This window comes from Schistocerca cancellata, chromosome 1, assembly GCF_023864275.1.
Source record: "Schistocerca cancellata isolate TAMUIC-IGC-003103 chromosome 1, iqSchCanc2.1, whole genome shotgun sequence".
Classification (NCBI taxonomy): domain Eukaryota; kingdom Metazoa; phylum Arthropoda; class Insecta; order Orthoptera; family Acrididae; genus Schistocerca; species Schistocerca cancellata.
In genome coordinates, this window is record NC_064626.1 from 1,032,068,684 (window position 1) to 1,032,091,490 (window position 22,807).

Here is a 22,807-nt window from a genome sequence, read left to right on the forward strand (position 1 = left end):
GGCATAGGTATGGACTGGGATGTTGTGGAGGTTGAACAGATCAGCACTTCAGGAAGGGTGGGAAGTATCACAGGTAGGATCTCACTCATTTCAGGGCATGATTACAGGTAATCAAAGCAATGGTGAAAAATGTGGTCCAATCGTTCCAGTCTGGGCTGGTCCAGGGTGATGGAGGAGACACTCATTTGTGGCTGGTTGTAGGGGGTGGTGGGAGGATTGGAGGTGTGTGGAGAAATGGCATGGGGGATCTGTCTGCAGACTAAGTCTGGGGGATAGTTCCTGTCTGTGAGGTTCTTGGTGAGACTCTCAGCATACTCAGCAAGGGAGTCTTTGTCAGTGCAGATATGCTTCCCCGGGGTGCCAGGCTGTATGGGAGGGGCTTTTTGGTGTGAAAGGAATCAAAGCTGTCAAAATGTAGGTACTGTTTGTGGTTGGTGCATTTAACATGGACAGAGGAGAGCGGAGGAGGTCTAGATCTAGGAAGGTGGCACACTGGGTTGAGGAGGACCAAGTGAAAGGGATGGGAGAGAAGGTGTTGAAGTTGTGGAGGAACAAAGATAGGCTGTCTTGACTCTGAGTCCATATCATGAAGATATCATTGCATATCTTTACATATCTGTGCATACGTTTGTGTATAAGTGCATCTTTGTGTGTGTCCTTGTGTATTTTTTATTCATCTTTATGCATCATTTTCCTTATCCAGCTCCTCTCACAACCAACACCTATTTTGTCCATTTCTGCATCATTCATGTTTCATTTACACCATTCCTGTCACAGTTGACCCTTGGTCCATCTTTCTGCACAGTTCTGAAAAGTATCCCTTCCCTAAAATTCAGTCCCACATCCTGTTTCTTAAATGCTGCCTAAACCATGGAATCCCTCCAAACGGCCTAACTAAGGATTTCTTTCTCTGGATCCCAGCCCTCCTTTCACAATGATTTACACCTTTTCACATTCCACAAATCCCTGGCCCTCACAAACCTGCTATTAAAAAAACACATCTCCATGGCAGAGCATGGCAGAACCACCTCTGCTCCCTCCACAAGATACTACTACTGCTCTGCAATCCATACTCCATATATCACATACCTGAAATTGAATCACTTACTCTCCAGAACCTAGAGGAGCATCCCAGACACCACTTACATAAGTTATCCAATATGCTGACATCCTACCGTCGCCTCAGAGCACCATTATCCAACCCCCATCGTACAAACTGTATTCAAAGTGTTCCTCCTCATTTACCCCTCACAACAGCTAAACCTTGCCTAGCTGACTTTTTCAACTTGCTACATCCCCCAAAACTCTCCACTAAATCCAAAGACAAAACATTCCTGTAACACTGTTGTTAACCTTTCCACCAAAACCCTCAGTCCTATCCAAAGGCATCACCTTTAGCCGTACACCCAGATTTAACCATATTGGACTTGTCAACAACCTACTCTCCTTCTCCCAATCCCTGCAATGGAAGCACTTCTTTGCCACCAGCCCGTCCAACCAAATCCACCCTAATTCCAATATTGAACAGCCTCTTCCAGTTCAAACCACCATCCAATTATGATCCCCCCTCTGACCTAACTATCCGCTGGTTACCTTCTAGGTCCTTACTTCCAACTTAGCTTCACCATCCTTTCCCAGGTTCCTCCCTCAGAACACCAACCTTCCAGTAGAAGAAATAACAGCCATACACAACCTCAAAACAAAGTCTGACCTAATCATCCTACCTGCAGACCACTGTTGTTATGAATCGCAGTGATTACCTAGCAGAAGGCATCTGCCAGTTATCTGACTGCTCCACCTACAAACTCCGCCCCACAACTCCAAAACACACTCCAATCCCTGCTTAAAGCCTTAGATCTTTCCCAGAACATCTCCACCAAACACATTTCACTCCTCACCCCTATGACACCCCACACATCCACCTTCTACGTGCTCCTCAAAATCCACAAACCCAACAATCCTGGACACCCAATTGTGGCTGGTTATTGTGCACCCACTGAAAGAATTTTGGCCTTCATTAACCAACACCACCAATCAACAGCCCATAATCTTGCCTCCCATGTCGAAGACATCAACCACTTCCTTTGCCGGCTCTCCACCATCCCTATACCTTTACCCCCTGGACCCCTGCTCATCACTGCTGACGCCACCCCCTATACACAAACATCCTTCATGCCCATGGTTTTCTGCTTCATGTGGTCCTCTCAACCCAGTGTGCCACCTTTTAGATGCTGATCTCCTACTCTCTGATGGCTTCATCCACACCTCTGTCCACATTAAATGCACCAACACCAAAAAATCCATCCCATACAGCCTGGCTACTTAGGGATGTTGCATCTGCAGTGATAAAACCTCCCTTGCTCAGTAAGCTGAAGGTTTCAACAAGGCCTTCACAAACAGGCACTATCCCCCAAACCTAGTCTGCAAACAGATCTCCCGTGCCATTTCCCCTCATGCCCCTAATCCTCCCACCACACCCAAGAACCAGTCACAAAGAAGTGTCTCCTTCATCACCTAGTACCAACCCGAACTGGAACAACTAAATCACATCCTTCACCAGGGCTTTGATTACCTCTCATCAAGCCTTGAAATGAGTGACATCCTACCCAAGATACTTCCCACCCCTCAAAGTGCTGTTCCATCACCCACCCAACCTACACAACACCCTAGTATATCCATAAGCAACTATCTGTGGGATGCCCAAGTGCAAAACCTGCCCAATTCACCCACTTAGCACTTCCTACTCCTGTCATAGGTTTATCCTATCCCTCAGGGGCCGGACCACCAGTGAAAACAGTCATGTCATTCACCAGCTCTGTTCCAATCATTGCACAGGTTTTTATATTGGTATGGCTACCAACCAGCGGTCCACCAGGATGAACGGCCACTGCCAAACTTTGGCACAAATTGCAACTGAACATTACACACACCTGATTTCAATGGTGCTTCACTACCCAAGCCATCTGGATCGTTCACTCCACCACCAACTTTCCTGAACTGCACAGGTGGGAGTCATTCTTACAACACTTTCACCACTAGCATAATTATCCCAGACTCAAATTATGTAACATACTGCCCCCTCTGTCCTATCATCTCCTCCCCATCCTCATCTCCTACCTCGTTTATTTACAGTCCTCTGCCACAATGCATCTACCTGTCTTTCCCCACAACCTCCTTTTTTGCTACTTTTTTCACCACCTCCACACCCCACAACCTCCTAATGCTGTGCTTGTTGGCAGTCTAGTCCCTGCACACTCCACCAGGCAGTGCTTGTCTCTCTCTGCCCACCCGCATACTACTATCCCTTACCCTTCCCTGTCCCCTACAGACTGCTGTCTGCATCCCATGTTAGTTGCATTCCAGTCCGAGTTGCTAGAGTTGGCAGTCACGTGTGTGTCTGTGTGAGTGTGTTTACTTGTGTGTGTGAATGGTATGTGTCTCTCTTACTGATGAAGGCCGTGGCCGAAAGATTTATATAAGTGTCTTTTAATTGTGCCTGTCAGCAACTTGACGTGTCCTGTTTACGGTAAGTAGCTATCTGTCTTTTCCTATATTGCTGATAAAACATACACACCTTCACACAAGGAACATCTGTGTTTTCGACTTTGGGAAGACTTTGTCTAAATGATTAATTGTTTTGCAGTCTTTTTCATTGTGACTCTTAGAAACCTGATGTCTTTTTGTTGTGTCCATATGCAACTTAGTGTGTCATCTTTACAGTTCAGTAGAAATCTATCTTTTCCTTATTTTGTTGATATTTCAACCTGGAGTTTCCATTGTTAGAAATCTTTATAAGAAAGAGAAGCAGCTGTATGCATATCAAGGGATCAGACTGCAAACCAACACTAGGCAAAGAAGGGTAAGGAAGAAGTCCAAGTAAAAATCTGAAAAGGGAATTATAATTCTAGGAGAATAAATAAAAAAGTTGAGATTTGCTACTGACACTGTAATTCTATGATGACAGAAAAATCCTAAGAAGTTCAGATGAACAGTGTCTTGAAAAGGGGTGCAAGATGAATATCAACAAAGGTACAACAATAAATTAGGTGGTGCTGTGGGAATGATATAGGAAATGAATGACTAAAAGTAGACATGTTACACTATATGTGCAGCTATATAACTGACAATGTGCAAAGCAGAGTATATGAAATGCGGACTGCGAATATCAAATGAAGTTACCTGAAAAAGAGAAATTTATTACCACTGAGTATAAATTCTAGTGTTAGGAAGCCTTTCTGAAGGTATGTGTCTGAATTGTAGCCTTTTAAGGAAATAAAGTATGGACTATTAACAATTAAGACATGACAAGAATAGAAGCTTTTGAAATGTGGCATTACAGAGAAATGCTTAAGGTTAGAGGCCTGGATTGGATAAATAATGAAAAGATACTGAATCAAACTGGGGAAAAATAGTATTTATGGCACAGTTTGACTAAAAGAAAGGATTGGATGTTATGACACATACTAACGAAAAAAGGAACAGTTAATCTGATAATAGATGGAAGTACGTTTGAGTGTGAGTGTGTGTGTGTTTGGGGGGGGGAGTGTAAAAACTGCAGAGGTATAACTAAAGGTTTGACTATAGCAAGCAAGTTCAGAAGGAGGTAAAGTTATAGTAGTTAGGCACAGATGACAATAAGCATAGAGGAATGCAGCAAACCAGTCTTCATACTGAAGACCACAACCACCACCATTACCACCACCATCACAACAACAACAACAACAAACACAATTGGTCTATGGCAGGTACTGCTGAGGTTCTTGCCACTTAGTTTTATCCAAACACTGTCAACACATAGCTCTACTTGTGGTCGAGCCACTGCTGGCCACATTGCATGAGGTATTTATCACAATGGCCAAAATGATGAGTTTCAGTCCCACCTCCATTCACAGTATAAACAGCACTGTATGCTGCAATACTGCCTTTAATCACAACATAATTTAAATCACACACTATGCACAAATGAATTTTTACTCAAAAAAATGGTTCAAATGGCTCTGAGCACTATGGGACTCAACTGCTGAGGTCATTAGTCCCCTAGAACTTAGAACTAGTTAAACCTAACTAACCTAAGGACATCACAAACATCCATGCCTGAGGCAGGATTCAAACCTGCGACCGTAGCGGTCTTGCGGTTCCAGACTGCAGCGCCTTTAACCGCACGGCCACTGCGGCCGGCGAATTTTTATTCTGCAGTGGATTGTTCACTAATATGAAACTTTCTGGCAGAGTAAAACTGTATGCTAGACCAGAACTTGAACACAGGACCTTTTCCTTTCACGGAAAAGTACTCGACTAACTGAGCTACCTGAGCACAGCTCATGACCCTTACTTACAGCTTTACTTCTGCCAGTACCTCATCTCCTACCTTCCAAAACTCCACAGAAGTTCCCCTGCATAACTTTCTGAACTAGCACTCTTGTAAGAAAGGATATTGCACAGATATGGCTTAGCCACAGCCTGAGGGACTGTTTCCAGAACAAATTTTCACTCTGGAGCATGTTTCTGACTGATATGAAACTTCCTGGCAGATTAAAACTGTGTGCCAAACCAGGACTTAGCCATGGGACCTTTTCCTTTTGTGGGAAAGTGCTCTGTCAACTGAGCTACACAAGCATGACTCAAGATCTGTTCACACAAATTTACTTCTGCCAGGACCATATCTCCCAAACTTCACAGAAGTTTTCCTGTGTGACAACAGATCTTGAGTCTTGCTTGGGTAGCTCAGTTGTTAGGGCATTTGCCCACGAAAGGCAAGTACCCGGATTCAAGTCCTGGTACAGCACACAGCTTTAATCTGCCACGAAGTTTCATATCAATCCACACTCCACTGCAAAATGAAATTTCATTCTGGAAATAATCCCCCATGCTGTGGCTAAGCCATGTCCCCATTACGTATTTTCTTCCAGGAGTGCTATTCCTGTGAGTTATTTGCAGGAAAACTTCTGATAGTCTGCCATCTCACATTAAGTGCACAACTGATAACACTCTAGTCCTTGTGATACCTTTCATTCTTAATCTGCTGTATGTCATTTTATGTAACCTAGCCAGCTTAACTGCAGATCTACAAACATTTACTAGAACTGTCGCTAGCATGTTATGAGATTTTATGTCACACCTTTATAACTTCTATGAAGTTTGGAAGATAAGACATGACATACTAGCAGAATTAAAGCTGCTTAGTTCAGTAAGTTCAGCATTTGTCCATGAGAGGTAAAAGTCCCGGGTTCAAATCCGAGTCTGGCACATGGTTTTAATTTGCCATGAACTTTCACACACTATGTCATTTCATCCTCTGAATCCATCTTCAGATATTACTTTTCTTACAGCAGCAACAGTTTTTTTTTAATAAAAGTAGGAACATAAACTAATTCCTGAAAGACAGAAAATGGTACATGTTCACACTGTAATAAAATAAGTGCATGAAGATGGCTCCACAGGATCCAAAATAACACAATGTGTGATGTAAATAAAGTTATTTAGTGAATGTAGGTGGTATGAATATACTAGCTGACAAACAAACCTAGTATTGCCTAGGTATTCATTTTGCCAATTTTCTAAAAAACTATGTTTGTACTGAAGTATCAAAAAAATTTCATGTCCATGTACAAGTGAAAACACCTTTGATATTATGAAAAAGTCATTTACAAACATATGCACAATGTACAAATGTATAAGCACAGTATCCAAATTAAGAAACATGAGCCCAGACAGTTTCTGTATGCTGGGTGCAGCTGCTTCACTTATCTACAATGCAATTTTGTAAACGTCTCTACAGCAATGCCTCTTCATAGCTTCATAGATGGATGTCGTTTTTGCCTACAGCCATTTGCGTTTAGAAGTTGAAAGTTCTCAAAAGTGCTGCCAGGTATCAGGAATTTCCTTAAGTTGACTTGACTGTAGTAGTACCTTAGTAATAAAGAATAAATGTATTAAAGCTTCCTGCATGATGCAGCATTTTTTTCCCATATCTCAGTGTTTATGATGTCATATCTCTGGAACTACTTTTTATACAATGATATATTTGTGCAGGTACATTTAGCAGCATATGTGGAGTCTGTCCACAAAATATGTTGTGAATAGATTGTAGCAAAGGCATAATAAATTTAAATTTCATGCATGATGTGGCAGTTTTGCACACATCTCAGTGTTTATGACATCGTGTCTCCTGATCTAGGTGTCATACAACGGTATAATTTTGTAGGTACATTCAGCGTTATATGTGGATACTGTCTGAAAATGATCTGTGAATAGTGTTACTAGAAAAGAAGTAATAAATTTAAATGTCATGCACAATGTGCCAATTTTCCACTCATCTCAGTGTTTATGACATCATATTTCCTGAACTGAGTGTCTACCATGGCATACTCTTTACATGCGTTTAGCATCATATGTGGATACTGCCTGCGAAATTTACTGAGGATACAGTTAGTGTCACAGAAGAAATATATTTAAATGTCATGCATGATGTGGCAGTTTTTCATGAAGCTCATTGTTTATGATGTCTTATCTCCTGAACTACGATAGGTAGGCAGTTCTTACCCCCAAAGCAATTGTTTGACAGTAAGGAATACGTTTACCAAGTTTGGTTGAAATTGTTCCAGTGGTTTACGAAGAGATGTGGAAAAAAAACACACACACACACATTTTTTATAATATATATGGAAATTCTTTAAAAATCTAACAATAAGGGAAATTCCTGAATGGAAATATGCATAACTCACTACAGCATACCGATGTGAGGTGCATAGTAGCATGTAACAGAAAGCATTATTCACAATGGCTTTCAAGCTCTAAGTACAAACACAGTCACATATTCCCAAACATAACCTTCCACAATCATGGTGAGATGTACTTTTAACAGAAAAAGAGCACAAACTCTAAAGCTACAGTGAATACTGCTTTCTGTTATATGGTATGTTTCTGTGTGCCAAGCGTTGGTCTGCAGTAGATTCCTTTTAAATCCTACTGATCTGAATGAGTTTACTTTAAGCATACTAGTTTTCTCTCTGACAAATTGTAATGTACATCTCCTCAATAATAAATTAAAGATTGGCAATAAAAATTTGTAGACTGCAAGCCTGCACACTGAATGGCATGTACAAAAAGAAAAAAGAACAAAAGAAACAAGTGAAAATGCGTGATACATCTACCAGTCTAGTGAATAATCAGAACTAGCCACAATCTGATTTCAGAAAATCATTTCCTTGGCAGTGTCAGTTATTTGGACACCATATAGTTAATTATCAAATGTCTGTACACGAAACCAGTACCCTGAAACATAACTGAACACAAATGAAATTATGCCTACACAAGATTCAATGCTACTTTAACTTCTCACCATATGTTAGATTTGCCATCCAGTCCTCCATGTCGGTATCACCACAGAACTGCAGTTTGACAACGGCTAAGCTTTTGGTTAAACCAGGAGTGTGTATCACTATTCGTGGTTGAGCAGGCTCACTGCAGCATGCTATGCATGTTATCTCTGATAAGCTGAACTGAATCTGCAAACAAAGATTTACAAAAGTTCAGTGTCATTCCTCTTACTTACACAACTGAAAAATTATTATTACGAACAACAGAGATTTATTATATAGATTAAAATCTCCCTAATCAACTGTAACAGTATTTACCATTTGCAGGATACAAGATAGTCATAAAAAATAAGTATTCACCTTATAATACTTCTTAAACTTGAATGCAGCTTAATACAGAAACCTCAAGACAGATTAAAACTATTCCCCAGACTAGGCATCAACTTGGAACTTTGTCACTAATCTCTCAATAATTTAGAAGTAAAGGAGACCAGTCACCAACAGTAGAAGCGTAGAGTTGTAGACAGGCACACAAAAAAGAATGAAAACTTTGCTAGCTTTTAGACAGAGCCTTTAATGAGCTAGAGTACATAAACATGCTGACTAAACACACAATGCCAGGATGGGAGCACAGCAGTTTGATGGTGTTGAGGGTTTGTGTTTGGTGGGGTGGGTTATCTTTGCAACACATCCTTTACTCCTGTAATCCTCCTGGTCTCAATCTCTGCCCACTAAATACACCCACATTCTCAACTGAAGTCTCTCGTTCTTCAGTCCTGTTACCTCCTCCCAATACACACCTCAATGTCATGATCCTTAGATCCTTATATGCTACACACTCACTGGCTCTGGTGCCTGTGTGTCGCAGTCCTATATTCTGCACCCACTCTACTGCCTCCTCCTCGCCCCCTCCCCCCCCCCCCCTCCCCCTCTGCTCCTGCACACCTGCTGCCCTCCGAGCCACCAGTTACCCATCCCCTATCCCTTTTCCTGCTTCCTGGCTCTTTATCCCTATACCCACTCCACCTGACACAGCCCCTCACCACAGTCCATCTGCCAAACTGCAACCCCAGCACCAGTTTTCAGACATCTCAATGTAGCTGCATAGGTGTGTGTGTGTGCGCGAGTGGGTGAGTGGGGTAGGGGGCACATGCACCTGTGGGTGTGCATGGGGGTGGGGTGCAGTTTAGCTCGTTAAAGGACTTTTCCAAAATCTAGCAAAGTTTGCATTCTTTTTTGTGAGGCTGTTGACAACTCAACACTTTTATTATTACATTTTGCTAGAACTTTTCTTACCATACGTATCTCTTAATGATATTTTCCAACTCTGAGAATATTCTGGTCTTACAAATTACATCCATAATTCAGAACAACCTTGTCTTCCTCGAACCAGGTGCAGGATTATGCAGGGTGTTTAAAAAAAGTGATCCATATTACTACAGGAGGTAGTATTGGTGAAAACTAGCTATATGTCGGAAACCAATACCTGTTGAGATACGGGCCATTTTATTTGTGCTGAGTAATGTAAAGTATCTGGTGTTGGAGGGAGGATTCAGAAGAGACAGCACAATAAATTACCACAATATGCACATGTAAGCAGATGCAGATCCTCAAGCAGTCTGGAGGTGAGTCATGAGGATCACTTTAGTATCAATGTATGTGCTGGAAATGTTGGTGACAAAAGTCTGTATACTCTGCTAAAAAGATTAACAGCTGCAAAGTTTCACTGATTTATGTGTGATGAATTACCACCACTACTGGAGAATATTACCCTTGCAGAAAGCTGACTGTGATTTGTGCACAATGAGGCACCATCCCTTTTACTACAGATTGTGTGACAACACTCACCACAACGTTTCATGGGTGAGGAGGTCTGGTAGCATGGTCTTCCTGTTCACCAGAACTGAATCTTGCATATCCAGTTGTGGGGACATTTAATTATACTGGTGTATGCTCAACCCAGCGACAATTTCCAGATGGTACAGGGGTGTGTGACCACTGCATGTGACACAATTCCAATGGAGCCAGGTGTGTCTGAAATAGTTTTTCAGTCACTGCAAAGATCTGAAGGAAGTGTCAGGATGTGTGGTAATCACATGCAGCACTGCCTAAGTGTCTACTTCTGTGTAACAGACAGACGGGAATGAGAGGATGGAGTGGCCCAAATCACAACAGGTATTGGTATCTGGCCATATCATCAAAGGAACTTTACTTCCAGTTTTGACCAACATTGCCTCCTGTAGGAACAGGACACACTTTTTTTTAATGCCCTGTACATCTCTTTTCACTCAATTGTTTCACATTAAATTTCATAAAATGACTGTGAATGCTGAAGGAGAAAGATCTTCTCCTGTCAGATGGGGCTGCTTCGATTGTTTTCTGTCAAATCATAAGCTGCTTGCTTCTATGTGCATTCATCTGGACAACGGCTGTTCCCTTGCACTTGATATTCTCCATGGACATGGGACTGATGTATGCTAGAACACTGATTTGAGTTCTTGTTGGACTCCACCTCACCGGACAGAACTGAACAGAACACAACTGAATACGCAATCACATGTGCTTCAAAGGGTCACATAAAAAGGAGTCACATTCAGGAGGAGCTGGGGTTCAAACTTCTGTTTAGCGCCCAGTTTTGTTTTCCATGATTTTCCTGAATCAATTAAAACAAATGCCAAGTTAGTCCTTTTGAAAAGGCCAAGGACAATTTTCTTCCTTATCATTATCCACACCAAGCTCGTGCTCTATCCCTAATGAACTCAACAAGATGTGAAACATCAATCTTTGTTCCTTTTCTTTCTAAACAGATAATATTGAAAACTTCACTTAGAAAAAATTGCATTGCACATTAACTTCAGTGACCATTACATTTCATGATTAGCTCTAAGGCCCCATTCAAACTTGTTGTGTACTCCAAATTTCATCGGATGGTTTCCGCAACTTACTAATTTACTTTTGAGAGCATGGCACAGTGGCTACGTTGTTGTGCATTGGCAGGGCTGCATGTATGTGCAGGCTGTCCACACTGCAACATATGGGGCCATTCCACAAAAATTTTAAATAAAACAAAATAAAGTGCCTGTGATTCAATATCACACAAAGAATGATCCCTGTTGTTAATGGTACCAGGCAGAAGGTTTTTCTAGGTTAAAGGCAAAGTCCAGAAAGACAACAATCAAGAAAAATAGAATAAAAGAAGCTTCGTGTACAGTAAATAGGGATAAACCTAAGTGTAGTATCAATTTACTTCATTAAAATATCAAGGGAATAAAAAATTAGCTAGATGAACTGTTAGTGTGTTTAGATGATCTCAAAAACAGGAATGTGACTGATATACTTTGTCTGTCTGATCATCATTTAACTGTGGGGATGAAAAGTGTCAGTATAAATGGGTATAATATAGGATCTTACACTTACAGATCTAAAATGGATAAAGGACAAGATGCCATTTACACAAAAAAGGGTATAATACAAAACTGTAGAAATAAGCAAATTTTGTGTCAATCAGTACTTTGAAACTTGTGCATGTGAACTACAGCTAACTACAGCTAGATAATGTAGTGTTGATATTAGCAACAGTGTACAGGTCCCCATTAGGAGAGTGGGAGCTATGATTTCAATGTAAGCTTTCTAAATAATTCTGATAGGAACAGCTAACTAGAAGCACTATAACCTAGAATCAGTGATCAATTTCCCTACACATGTAGCTCAAGACAGTAGCACTCTAATAGATAATTATTTGGACAGCAAGAGGATGTAAAATTAACACATGCTTTCCCTGTGATAAATGTATTATCAGCCCATAATTCACAACTGATTAACTTACAAAACCTTGCAGGGTGTACAGTTCAGAAACAATTAAGTAAAAGTGTAAGGTTGCTCAACCCAGTATCTATAGAGCATTTCAGACAAAGTATAAGAAATTTAATTGGGAAGATGTATATAATGAGCCAAATGGTAATGGTAAATGCAACATATTTCTTGATAAATTTATATCCATTTTTGAACATTGTTTCCCAAAAAAATACTAAATTTAACACCAAACAGTTTTCAAAGAAACCTTGGATTACTACGGGTATTTAAGTGTCTTCAGAAAGAAAAAGAAACTGCATGAGGCAGCAAGAATTATTAATGACTCTGAAGCAATTTTACATTATAAAAATTATTATAACATACTGAGAAAAGTTGTCAGAAAATCAAAAAACAAGTGTTAGAGATGAAATTAACAACTTGGGCAACAAAATTAAATCAATATGGAATGTTGTTAGAAGGGAGACAGGGAAAGTAACCACTGGAGAAGGTAGTATTGCTATTAAGGAGCATGAGACCATCCAAACCAACAGTACACAAGTAGCTAATGTATTTAACAACCATTTCTTAATTGTAGGTGACAAAATTGGTGACAATAGTTCAAAAGAAAAAGCCAAGCAGTACATGGAAGAGACAGTTTTGAGAAATCTTAGATTAAGTTTCACCTAACAATCTGTTAGAACTTCAAGTTTAACACATATATTTCAGAACGACACAACAACACATATGAGTCACAGAGTAAGTTGACAAGTAAGACATGTGTACACGTTAACATTCGAATGAGCACTGAGCCCCAGTCTAGCGGCCGCTGCTCGGCTGGCCGCTTAGGTGGCGCAGCTACTGCATGGCTGGCAGACAGCGCCGCACATACAGGACGCACGTAATTGCGCAGCGGCACTTTGAATGATCGGCGAGTCACAACACTTTTCCCCCCTTTGAAATTGTTGCACTGGTCTTGATGGAGGTTTCCTGGAGATGGCTAACGTCCATAGGCATTGTTTGACTCGCCGTAAAGTCTCGAGGAGGAGGCTTCCCGTACGGACGGAAGTGTCCCCGATGATAATGGGTCGAGATGACAGGAGACGTGGGGGTCGAATCTGCTGGGGTCCCATGCACCAATCTGCCCGTTGCGGCAAGGCCAGTTGATATGACAGGAGACATGGGTGATGTGTCGGCGTCCGTTGGAGGAGGAGGCGAGTAGATTTGCTCTGACAGAGGATGGTCCTCCGGTTCCTGCATGGGCACGTCTCCTGGTGGCGTCCGTTCTGGTGCTGGCATCGCGATGACGGTGAGAGGGCTGCGTTGTGAGTATTGAGAGATGCCAAGATCCCGAGCATCAAGTAGAGCCAAAGGTGGTGTGGCGGCATTCGGAACAGGCGTTGCTAGCACCCGAGGCCGAAGCTGATCCGAATGATGCACTACAACACCCGTGTCCATCTGGATTTCATACAGGCGTCTGCCACGGTGTCTTAAGATGCGGCCCGGGCTCCATTTTGGCCACCTGCCATATCCTCGTACCCAGACGAGGTCGTCGGCGGTGAACCGGCCAAGTGAAGGCACCCGCGGCCATGAGGTGGGAGGCCACAGAAGAGAAGAAGCACATCATCAGCAGCAGAAGAAGTCAGAAGTTTCTGCATCTGAGCCTTAAATGTGCGGACCAGTCGTTCAGCCTCACTGTTGGATTGTGGATGGAACGGCGGGGCCGTGACATGCGTAACGCCGTGACGAGCACAAAAATCCGCAAATTCGGAAGAGGCAAATTGCGGACCATTATCAGTAACAAGAGTAGAGGGGAGGCCTTCCAAAGAAAAAATGTGGGCGAGAGCACTGGTGGTGCCGCGATGGTAGGTGATGTCCAACGGACAATGAAAGGAAAGTTAGAGTAGGCGTCAATTACGAGGAGCCAATAAGTACCTAAAAAGGGTCCCGCAAAGTCAGCATGAATGCGCTCCCAGGGCTTCTCAGGCGAAGGCCACGGTGACAAAGATGACTTCGGGGCAGCGGCCTGTGACGCACAAGGGCCGCAGGCAGCGACCATGTGTGCTATTTCAGAGTCGATGCCAGGCCAGTACACATGACGGCGCGCCAGAGATTTTGTGCGAGACACACCCCAGTGCCCTTGGTGAAGGAGGCGCAAGACCGAAGCATGCAAAGACGCAGGTACCACAACACGCAGCGAAGCATTGTCAGTGGAGAGGAGGATAACACCATCCCTAGCCGTGAGGCAGTAGCGCAAAGTGTAGTAGTTCCGCAACGGATCAGAAGTCTTAGCGGACGGGCGATCTGGCCAACCCTTCTCAATACAGCGTAAAACCCGGGAGAGGGTAGGGTCAGAACACGTAGCAGCCGCCAGCCTGTCCCCAGTGATGGGGAACCCGTCCACAACCTGCAGCTCGGCAACATCCAGGTGGAAACACAAAAGTTCGTCCCTATCGAATGCCTGATCAGGACCCATGGGAAGGCGAGACAGAGCATCAGCATTCCCATGTTGAGCTGTTGGCCAGAAATGAATCTCATAATTGAAACGGGACAAGTAAAGAGCCCAACGCTGGAGGCGGTGTGCAGCCTTTTCGGGAAGTAACGTTGATGGATGAAACAAGGAAACAAGTGGTTTGTGATCCGTAACAAGATGAAATTTTGAGCCATAGAGAAAAACACCAAACTTATGAAGAGCATAAATGATGGCCAAAGCTTCTTTCTCAATTTGAGAATACTTTTGTTGGGCATCCGTGAGCGTTTTGGAGGCATAAGCAATGGGTTGTTCCGAACCGTCAGAAAAACGGTGCGCAAGGACTGCACCGACCCCGTATTGAGAGGCGTCTGTGGTAAGAACAAGATATTGGCCAGGTTGATAAGTAGCCAGGCACGGGGCCTGTTTCAGCATAGTCTTCAACTTCTGGAAAGCAGCTTCACATGACGCGGACCAGTGAAAAGGCACGTTTTTATGCAACAGGCGATGCAACGGCTGATCCACCGAAGCCGCAGACGGAAAAAACTTGTGATAGTATGCTATTTTCCCCAAGAAGGCCTGCAGTTCCTTAACAGATGTAGGGCGAGGAAGGGCATCGATCGCAACGACAGTTTGTTGAAGCGGACGAATACCATCCCGAGAGAGTTGAAACCCCAAGTACGTGATAGATGCCTCAAAAAATTGTGATTTCTGAAGATTACACTTAAGACCAGCAGTCTGTAAGACATGAAAAAGTGTGCGGAGATTTTGAAGATGTTCTTCAGTGGTGGAGCCAGTGACAACAATGTCGTCCATGTAATTGATACACCCAGGGACAGTGAGCAATAATTGTTCCAAGAGAGCAGGGGCGCTAGCAACCCCGAATGGCAAGCGTTGGTATTGATAGAGACCGAAACGCGTGTTAAGGACCAGAAACTGCCAGGAATCAGTGTCGAGAGGAAGTTGATGATAAGCTTCTGACAGGTCAATTTTAGAAAAATACTGGCCTCCAGCAAGTTTAGTGAACAGTTCTTCAGGACAGGACATAGGGTAAGTGTCAATGAGGCATTGAGCATTTACAGTGGCTTTGAAATCGCCACAGAGACGAATATCACTATTTGGCTTAGCAACTACAATGACAGGAGAGGACCACTCACTGGAAGTGACAGGAAGCAAGACCCCTGAAGCAGTGAGACGATCCAACTCCTGTTTTACCCGATCACGAAGGGCCACAGGAATGGGCCGAGCCCAAAAAAACTTAGGCCGAGCAGTGGGTTTGAGCGTGATATGAGCTTCAAAGTCGTTTGCACGGCCTAACCCAGGTGAAAAAAGGGACAAAAATGTCATCGACAAGGAATCCAGTAGAGCATAAGGAATAGCATCAGAGACAATAGACAGAGTCATCTATGGAGAACCCAAAAACGCGAAAGGCATCGAAACCAAAAAGATTTTCTGCGTTGCTCTGGTCGACCACAAATATGGCAACAGTGCGAACCACGGATTTGTAAGATACCTCAGTATCAAACTGTCCCAAGAGAGAAATCTTCTGTTTATTGTACGACGGTAATTGCCGAGTGACAGGGGACAGGAGTGGAGAACCCAGCTGAAGATACGTCTGAGAATTAATTATAGTGGCAGCAGAACTGGTATCCACTTGCATGCCAACATCTCAACCATGGATTTGGACAGTGAGGAATAACTTCCCTGAAAGGGAAGAAGTGCAATTGACAGACAACACAGAATCAGAATCAGCGTCATGTTCATGAACATCATGTATGCGGTCGGATTTGCAAACGGAAGACACATGACCTTTCTTTTTGCAATTGTGACACACAGCCCAACGTTGGGGACAATCCTCGCGTGAATGTTTCGTAAAACACCGTGGACATGAAGGAAGTTGCCGGGGGTTTTGCTGCAGTTTCTTAGCGGGTTGTTTACGGCTAGGCCGAGGCTGCGGGGCCACGTCGGCCAGCCGGGACGTGCTGCACGCTTAGTCAACAGCGCACAGAGGTTATATTTCCCCGATATCACCCCACGCCTCTATTTGCGCCCCAGCGGCGCGAGAAATTTCAAAAGACTGTGCAATGGAGAGAACTTCATCTAGAGTCGGATTCGCCAACTGAAGGGCACGTTGCCGAACTTCTTTGTTGGGCGCCGACCGGATAATAGCATCCCGTACCATGGAATCGGCATAGGATTCTTTGTGAACGTCAGTAACAAATTGACACTTTCGACTGAGGCCGTGAAGTTCAGCAGCCCAAGCGTGATAGGATTGATTTGGTTGTTTTTGACAACGATAAAAGGCAACATGAGAGGCTACCACATGCGTTTGCTTTTGAAAATAGACAGACAGAAGTGAGCACATTTCAGCAAAGGACAAAGACGCAGGATCCTTCAAAGGAGCCAATTGCGACAACAACCGATACATTTGAGGTGAAATCCAGGAAAGGAACAGAGACTTACATGGTTGTTCGTCCGTGACATGAAATGCCAAGAAGTGCTGTCGAAGACGTTTTTCATAATCAGACCAGTCTTCCGCCGTCTCGTCGTAAGGAGGAAAAGGAGGTATAGCCAACGACGAGAAACGCCCCGCATTTGACGCCGCAACGAAATCGCGAATCGCCGCTGTTAGAAGCGTTTGCTGTTCAAGGAGATTTTGCAATAGTTGCTCGACAGTAGCCATGGAATCCTGTGAGTCAAAGGTGAAAAGGAAAAATCCACTACCTCGTCGCCAATTGTTAGAACTTCAAGTTTAACACATATATTTCGGAACGACACAACAACACATATAAGTCACAGAGTAAGTTGACAAGTAAGACATGAGTACACGTTAGCATTCGAATGAGCACTGAGTGCCAGTCTAGCGGACGCTGCTGCATGGCTGGCAGACAGCGCCGCACGTAGAGGATGCGCGTAATTGCGCAGCGGCACTTTGAATGATCGGCGAGTCACAACACAATCTCTTGTGAAATAAGGAAAATCATTAAATCTTTGAAAAATAAATGTTCTGTTGGAATATATGATGTCTCTAACAAGATATTAAAACAATGTGGAGACATTACAACTGATGTTCTGAATCACATATGTAATGCATCACTAACTAAAAGTATATTCCCAGACAGGTTAAAATATGCCATTGTCAAGTCAATCTGCAAAAAAGGGGACACCACAGATGTCAATAAATACTCACCAGTATCCTTCCTTACAGCATTTTCAAAAATCATCGAGAAAGTAACATACTCGAGAGTGGTTAGCCATCTCAACAGTAATGGGATACTTAGTAAATCACTGTTCGGATTTCAAAAATGCTGTTCCTCTGAGAGCAATATACAATTTTGTTGCCCACATAATAGAGAGTTTCAACAGTAAAATCTCACCAATAGGAATTTTCTGTGACTTATCCATAGCATTTGACTGCGTGAACCATGGCATTACTTTACAGAAACTACAATTCTATGGCATAAACGGAACAGTATATGAGTGGTTTAAGTCATATCTATAGAACAGGGAAAAAATTTTCTTTATATGGTTTAAGTGATTTAAGGAAGTTTGTCACTTCTAACTGGTGTGAAATCATGGGTCGCCTTCTTTTCTTGATGTATGTGAATGACCTCCCTTTTTATCTGAAACAAGAAGCTAAACTGACACTGTTTGCTGATGATACAAACATCATTATTAATCCAGTAAAAGAAACTCCAATAGAAAATGATAAAAAATGTATTTGGAAAAGTTATTAACTGGTTTTCTGTGAATGGGCTTGCTCTGAACTTTGAAAAAACACAGTACATCCAATTTTCTACGCAAGGAGTACAGTTCCTTCAACAAATATAGCCAGGGTACAGCATACTAAGTTTTTTGGTGTACATATAGATGAGAATCTTAGTTGAAAAATTCATATTTTGGATCTCGTAAAGTGACTAGGTTCAGCAACTTCTGCAATCAGAATAATTCCCAATTTTGAGGATACAGAAATTAGTAAGCTAACATACTTTGCATACTTTTACTCTCTGATGTCATACGGAATAATATTTTGGGGTTACTCAACAATTAGGCAAAAAGTATTCACTGTTCAAAAGAAAGTGTTTAGAATAATGTGTGGGGCTCAAAGTCATACGTCTTGTAGGCATCTGTTTAAAAGGTTAGGAATTCTTACAACAGCCTCACAGTACTTTTACTCAATAACGAAATTTGTTCTCAACAACATGGACCAGTTTCAAAACAACAGCGATATTCATGATTATAATACCAGAAGAAAGGAAGACTTACACTATTCTCTAGTTATCCTAACATTGGCACAGAAAATGGTAAAATATGCCGCTGTAAGATTTTTCAATAAATTACCAGATGAAATAAAATGTCTGAAAGACAGCAGTAATAGTTTCAAAAATAAAGTGAAATCATATATCTCCTTGACAACTATTTCTATACCACACATAAATTCTTGAATAGGAATAAATAAATCCATAGGTATAATATATGCATTTTTTGCCATTTAAGGGAATGGGTTGGGTGTGCATTTGTTATGCACTTGACACATTTAACATCACAACAATTAATGTGAGATTGATCAATGGAACACATAACTAACTGTGGTGGTGTGCACTTTCATAGAAGATGAAAACATAATTATTTCAATTGGGCTGATTTGACCAAATTTTTTAGTGGGCACCTTATATGAATTAAGTCAGTACTCTACTCTCAAATCCTGGGATTTCTCACGTCAAATTCCAAGTGGCGCCCAGTCAAATTCATGGCAATTCAGTTGGCAAAATCACCAAGACTTTTAAGAGAATGGTTAGCATAATTTGTGCAGTTTTTATTTGGAGTTCTTGGAAAGTTGGTCTCTTTCAAACATCACTTCATCCTAACCAGGATTCGTCATCAGATGGGGTTCCTTTAGCTTTGAAACCAGGAAAAACCATTTTCACATAATTACATTCACTAACAAAATCACAGTACACAGTACTGTATTTGAGTTAATAGAAGTAAAATTTGCTTGGTTGTTGCATTCCTTTCATTATCTTTCATTTACCTAACTAGCATGTATGCTTATAGTTGCAACATCATCAAGTTGTAACCACTATCAAGTCCAAATCTGCAACATTACAACACTTACAAGGAGAGGTCCCCAGTGGTGGGATAGACTTTTTGAAACCATCTACACAGTGATGTAGGTTAAGGTCTCATGTATCATCTCCTGCAATTTGGTTGGCATTTGTTTATGAGTAATTAACAAAAAAAACAGTATTGGAATTCTGCATGATGCTCTACAGCTTTGAAAAGAAAATGCTATACAGACCAGTTGCTTAGTGTATTGGTTGACACATAGTCCAGAATTTTGTCAGGTTCTTTAAATTTTTTTATTTATATGCCTTTATTGAAATGAATTTGACCTTAGTTTTATTTAATTAAATGGCTTAAATATAATTTTTTATTTCTATTCCTTTATCACATCATTTTAATCATCATATTAACTTTTCCATTTGCCCTCATTTTTCTTCGTATCATTCTTTTTCCTCTTGGAATCTTTGTGCATGTGAAATTACTTATTTTTATTTATCCATCATAATATTTAAACATTTTGAAATGTCTACCTATCAGTTCAAAAATATAAGATGAAATTATCTATTATACTGACTGTACAATGGTGTCAAAAACATATTTTTCATTACAAGATACAAATTTCTTTAGACAGTAACTGTCATACAAACATTTAAAACATAAATTCTTATTGCACAATGGACAAAATAAGGCAGTGAAGATTTAAACTACAGAAACGATGAAGTAAATGAGGAATAGAAATAATGAATTCAATAACAGGAATGAAAATACAGGATGATAAAAGGGAATAAAGTATATCCAAGTTGATATACAAAAATAGTTAAGATTACACACAAAGATTTCAAGTGGAAGAAGACTGATAGAAAGAAAAATAAGAGCAAATGGAAAATTTATTATTATGGTTAAAGTGACACAACAAAGCAACAGAAATTAAAAAATTACATTTAAACCAATTAATTGAATATAAATAATGATCAAAGACCTTTTGATAAAGATCTGCAAACAATAAAATTCAAAGCACCTGACAACAACCTACAGCCTTTTTGTGTGTGAGGACTGTACAGTAACCATCACACTATTCTGTACAGTTCCCTTTTTTTTCTGTCAATTACTTGTAAGAGAGGGTGCATCAGGGAGAATGGTTGCACGGTGTTATATCTGAGACCTTAAACTATATCACAGTATAGATGGTTTCAAAAAGTCAGTCCCATCAGAGGGGACCTCTCCCTGTTAGCACTGAAAGTATATTTATTATGAACACCAACATACAGCCACAGCAGAATTGGACTGGTGAATGGACAGTACAGCTATTTATAATAACCTCTCAGAACTGATAAATACTAAATGACAAATTTGAACTGGTGAACTGCAGCACACCAGCCAGTGACGCTAACTGCTGTGCAATTCTGTGGAAAAAATAGGGCATTGTTGTTGCCTGCCATTTCCCTTGCTTAATCTCACTCTTAATTTTCTTATAGGGCCCCGCAAAAGTTTTTACTCCTGAAAGGAGAGGACGTTCCTTCTTCAGCATTCACAGTCATCCTGTTAAATTTAATGTAAGATAACAACTGAATGAAGAGAGACATACGGGGTGTTTAAAAAATGTGGTTGTGCATTCTGTTCTGCTAGGTGTGGTGAAGTCTAACAAAAACTCAGATCTACATCCTAGAAAACATCAAAACATTTGACTAGTCCCATGACCCCACAACAGTGCACATGGATGAAACTGGCTGAGGATTAATAGTTATCAATTTAAGCAGCCTTAACTGAACACGTGAAACAACCGCAAATTTTCAGAAATACAATGATGTAGATTTTTATCACTAATGTTATGTCCTTTGTGACTTTTAACATTTTTTGATTAATTATAAATATCAATAATTCCTTGTTGTAGTAGTAAACAGTAAACTCTGATGAAATCTTCTCAGGTTATCAACCAGCAGTATTGTCTTGAGCATCAAGTCGACATCTTGCTCAGCTAATAATCTGAGCAGATTTGTTCAGCAAGATGTACTGAAAAAGCCTACTGTCTCACTCAGCAAGTATCATCTACCTTTGTTTGATTCTTCTCAGGAGACATTATGGTGAATGTTCCAGACTCCAATGTTCCCAAATCTCCACCAATCCATTCCAGTTCTAATACACAGTCTTCAAGTTGGTAGTTTGTCTCCTTCAACATGCATCTGGCATCTCCAGTTTTCACCCAAGATGATCTAAAATAACATTATAAATTTAAAAAATTTAACTACAAGATATACCTTAGCAACAATTAATAGACTGAAGTTATGGTTCTTCTCTTTAGCACATATAACATCCACATATAAGATTCTCTGTGTTTCTCAGAATTTTTGTGTTTCTCCTACCCTATTTTTCCCAGCATCTTCTTCCTCCACCATCCCCTATTCTTGTTGTTTCTCTCACCTTCCTCACCATCATACTCATCTACTTTTCTTTTAAAGAATGTAACAGTTATGAGCTGTTCCTTGTTTCTTTTCATGTTGCATGAATGAGCTGCTTGTTTCTAGTGGAATGGTGATTCTACACTTAAAAACAAAATATTCACTGCACAAAAATGTACAACACTGAAAACAGAAAATGACTGGGGAGTCTCTCAATTTAAGAATAAACTGCAAATGTAACAATACAGCTGCTGATGCAAAACCTCGAGAAAAACTGAAACTAAGTAAAATAATCAAAGAAATTTATGTTACCACCATAAGCTAAGTTGCTATAAGTGAATAATTCTTTACTGACAGCTAATTTTGATAGGAAATTTTCAAGTTGTGTACGAACACTTTAAAATAAAAACATCTTAGTCTGATAGATTAAAACATGAAACATCAGATCCAAGTTAAGTTGTCCAGATCAAGAAAATTTACATCAAAGCCTGTAGTGCTGCCACTTGTTATCCACATAACATAGTAATGAAGATCTTTCATAGTTGTACAATGTATATCAATAGGTCTAACATTTGCATACTAGTCATAAATAAAGCATTACTCATTAACAAAAGGTATATGGTGAAAAATTAATTTCTATAAACACACTACTAAGAAAAAAATAAAGTTGTACACCCTTTGAGAGCTTTACAATCCACTCAAGATTTATTGTTGCAACAATGCATATGGCTTAAATAAAATAATTACATTTACAGATCCATAGCAAATGC

The 22,807-nt window shown here is 40.9% G+C and overlaps 1 protein-coding gene across 1 annotated transcript in view; it reads right to left on the reverse strand.

Moving 5' to 3' along the window:
• The window catches only part of LOC126089526 (tectonin beta-propeller repeat-containing protein), a 235,915-nt gene that overhangs the window by 69,003 nt on the left and 144,105 nt on the right, over window positions 1–22,807 (reverse strand). Inside the window, exons 11-12 of the mRNA XM_049906916.1 lie at window positions 21,692–21,851; window positions 8,342–8,507 (exon numbers count right to left, since the gene is read on the reverse strand). Coding sequence (XP_049762873.1) covers window positions 8,342–8,507; window positions 21,692–21,851 — 326 coding nt within the window. The remainder of the gene's footprint in view (window positions 1–8,341; window positions 8,508–21,691; window positions 21,852–22,807) is intronic.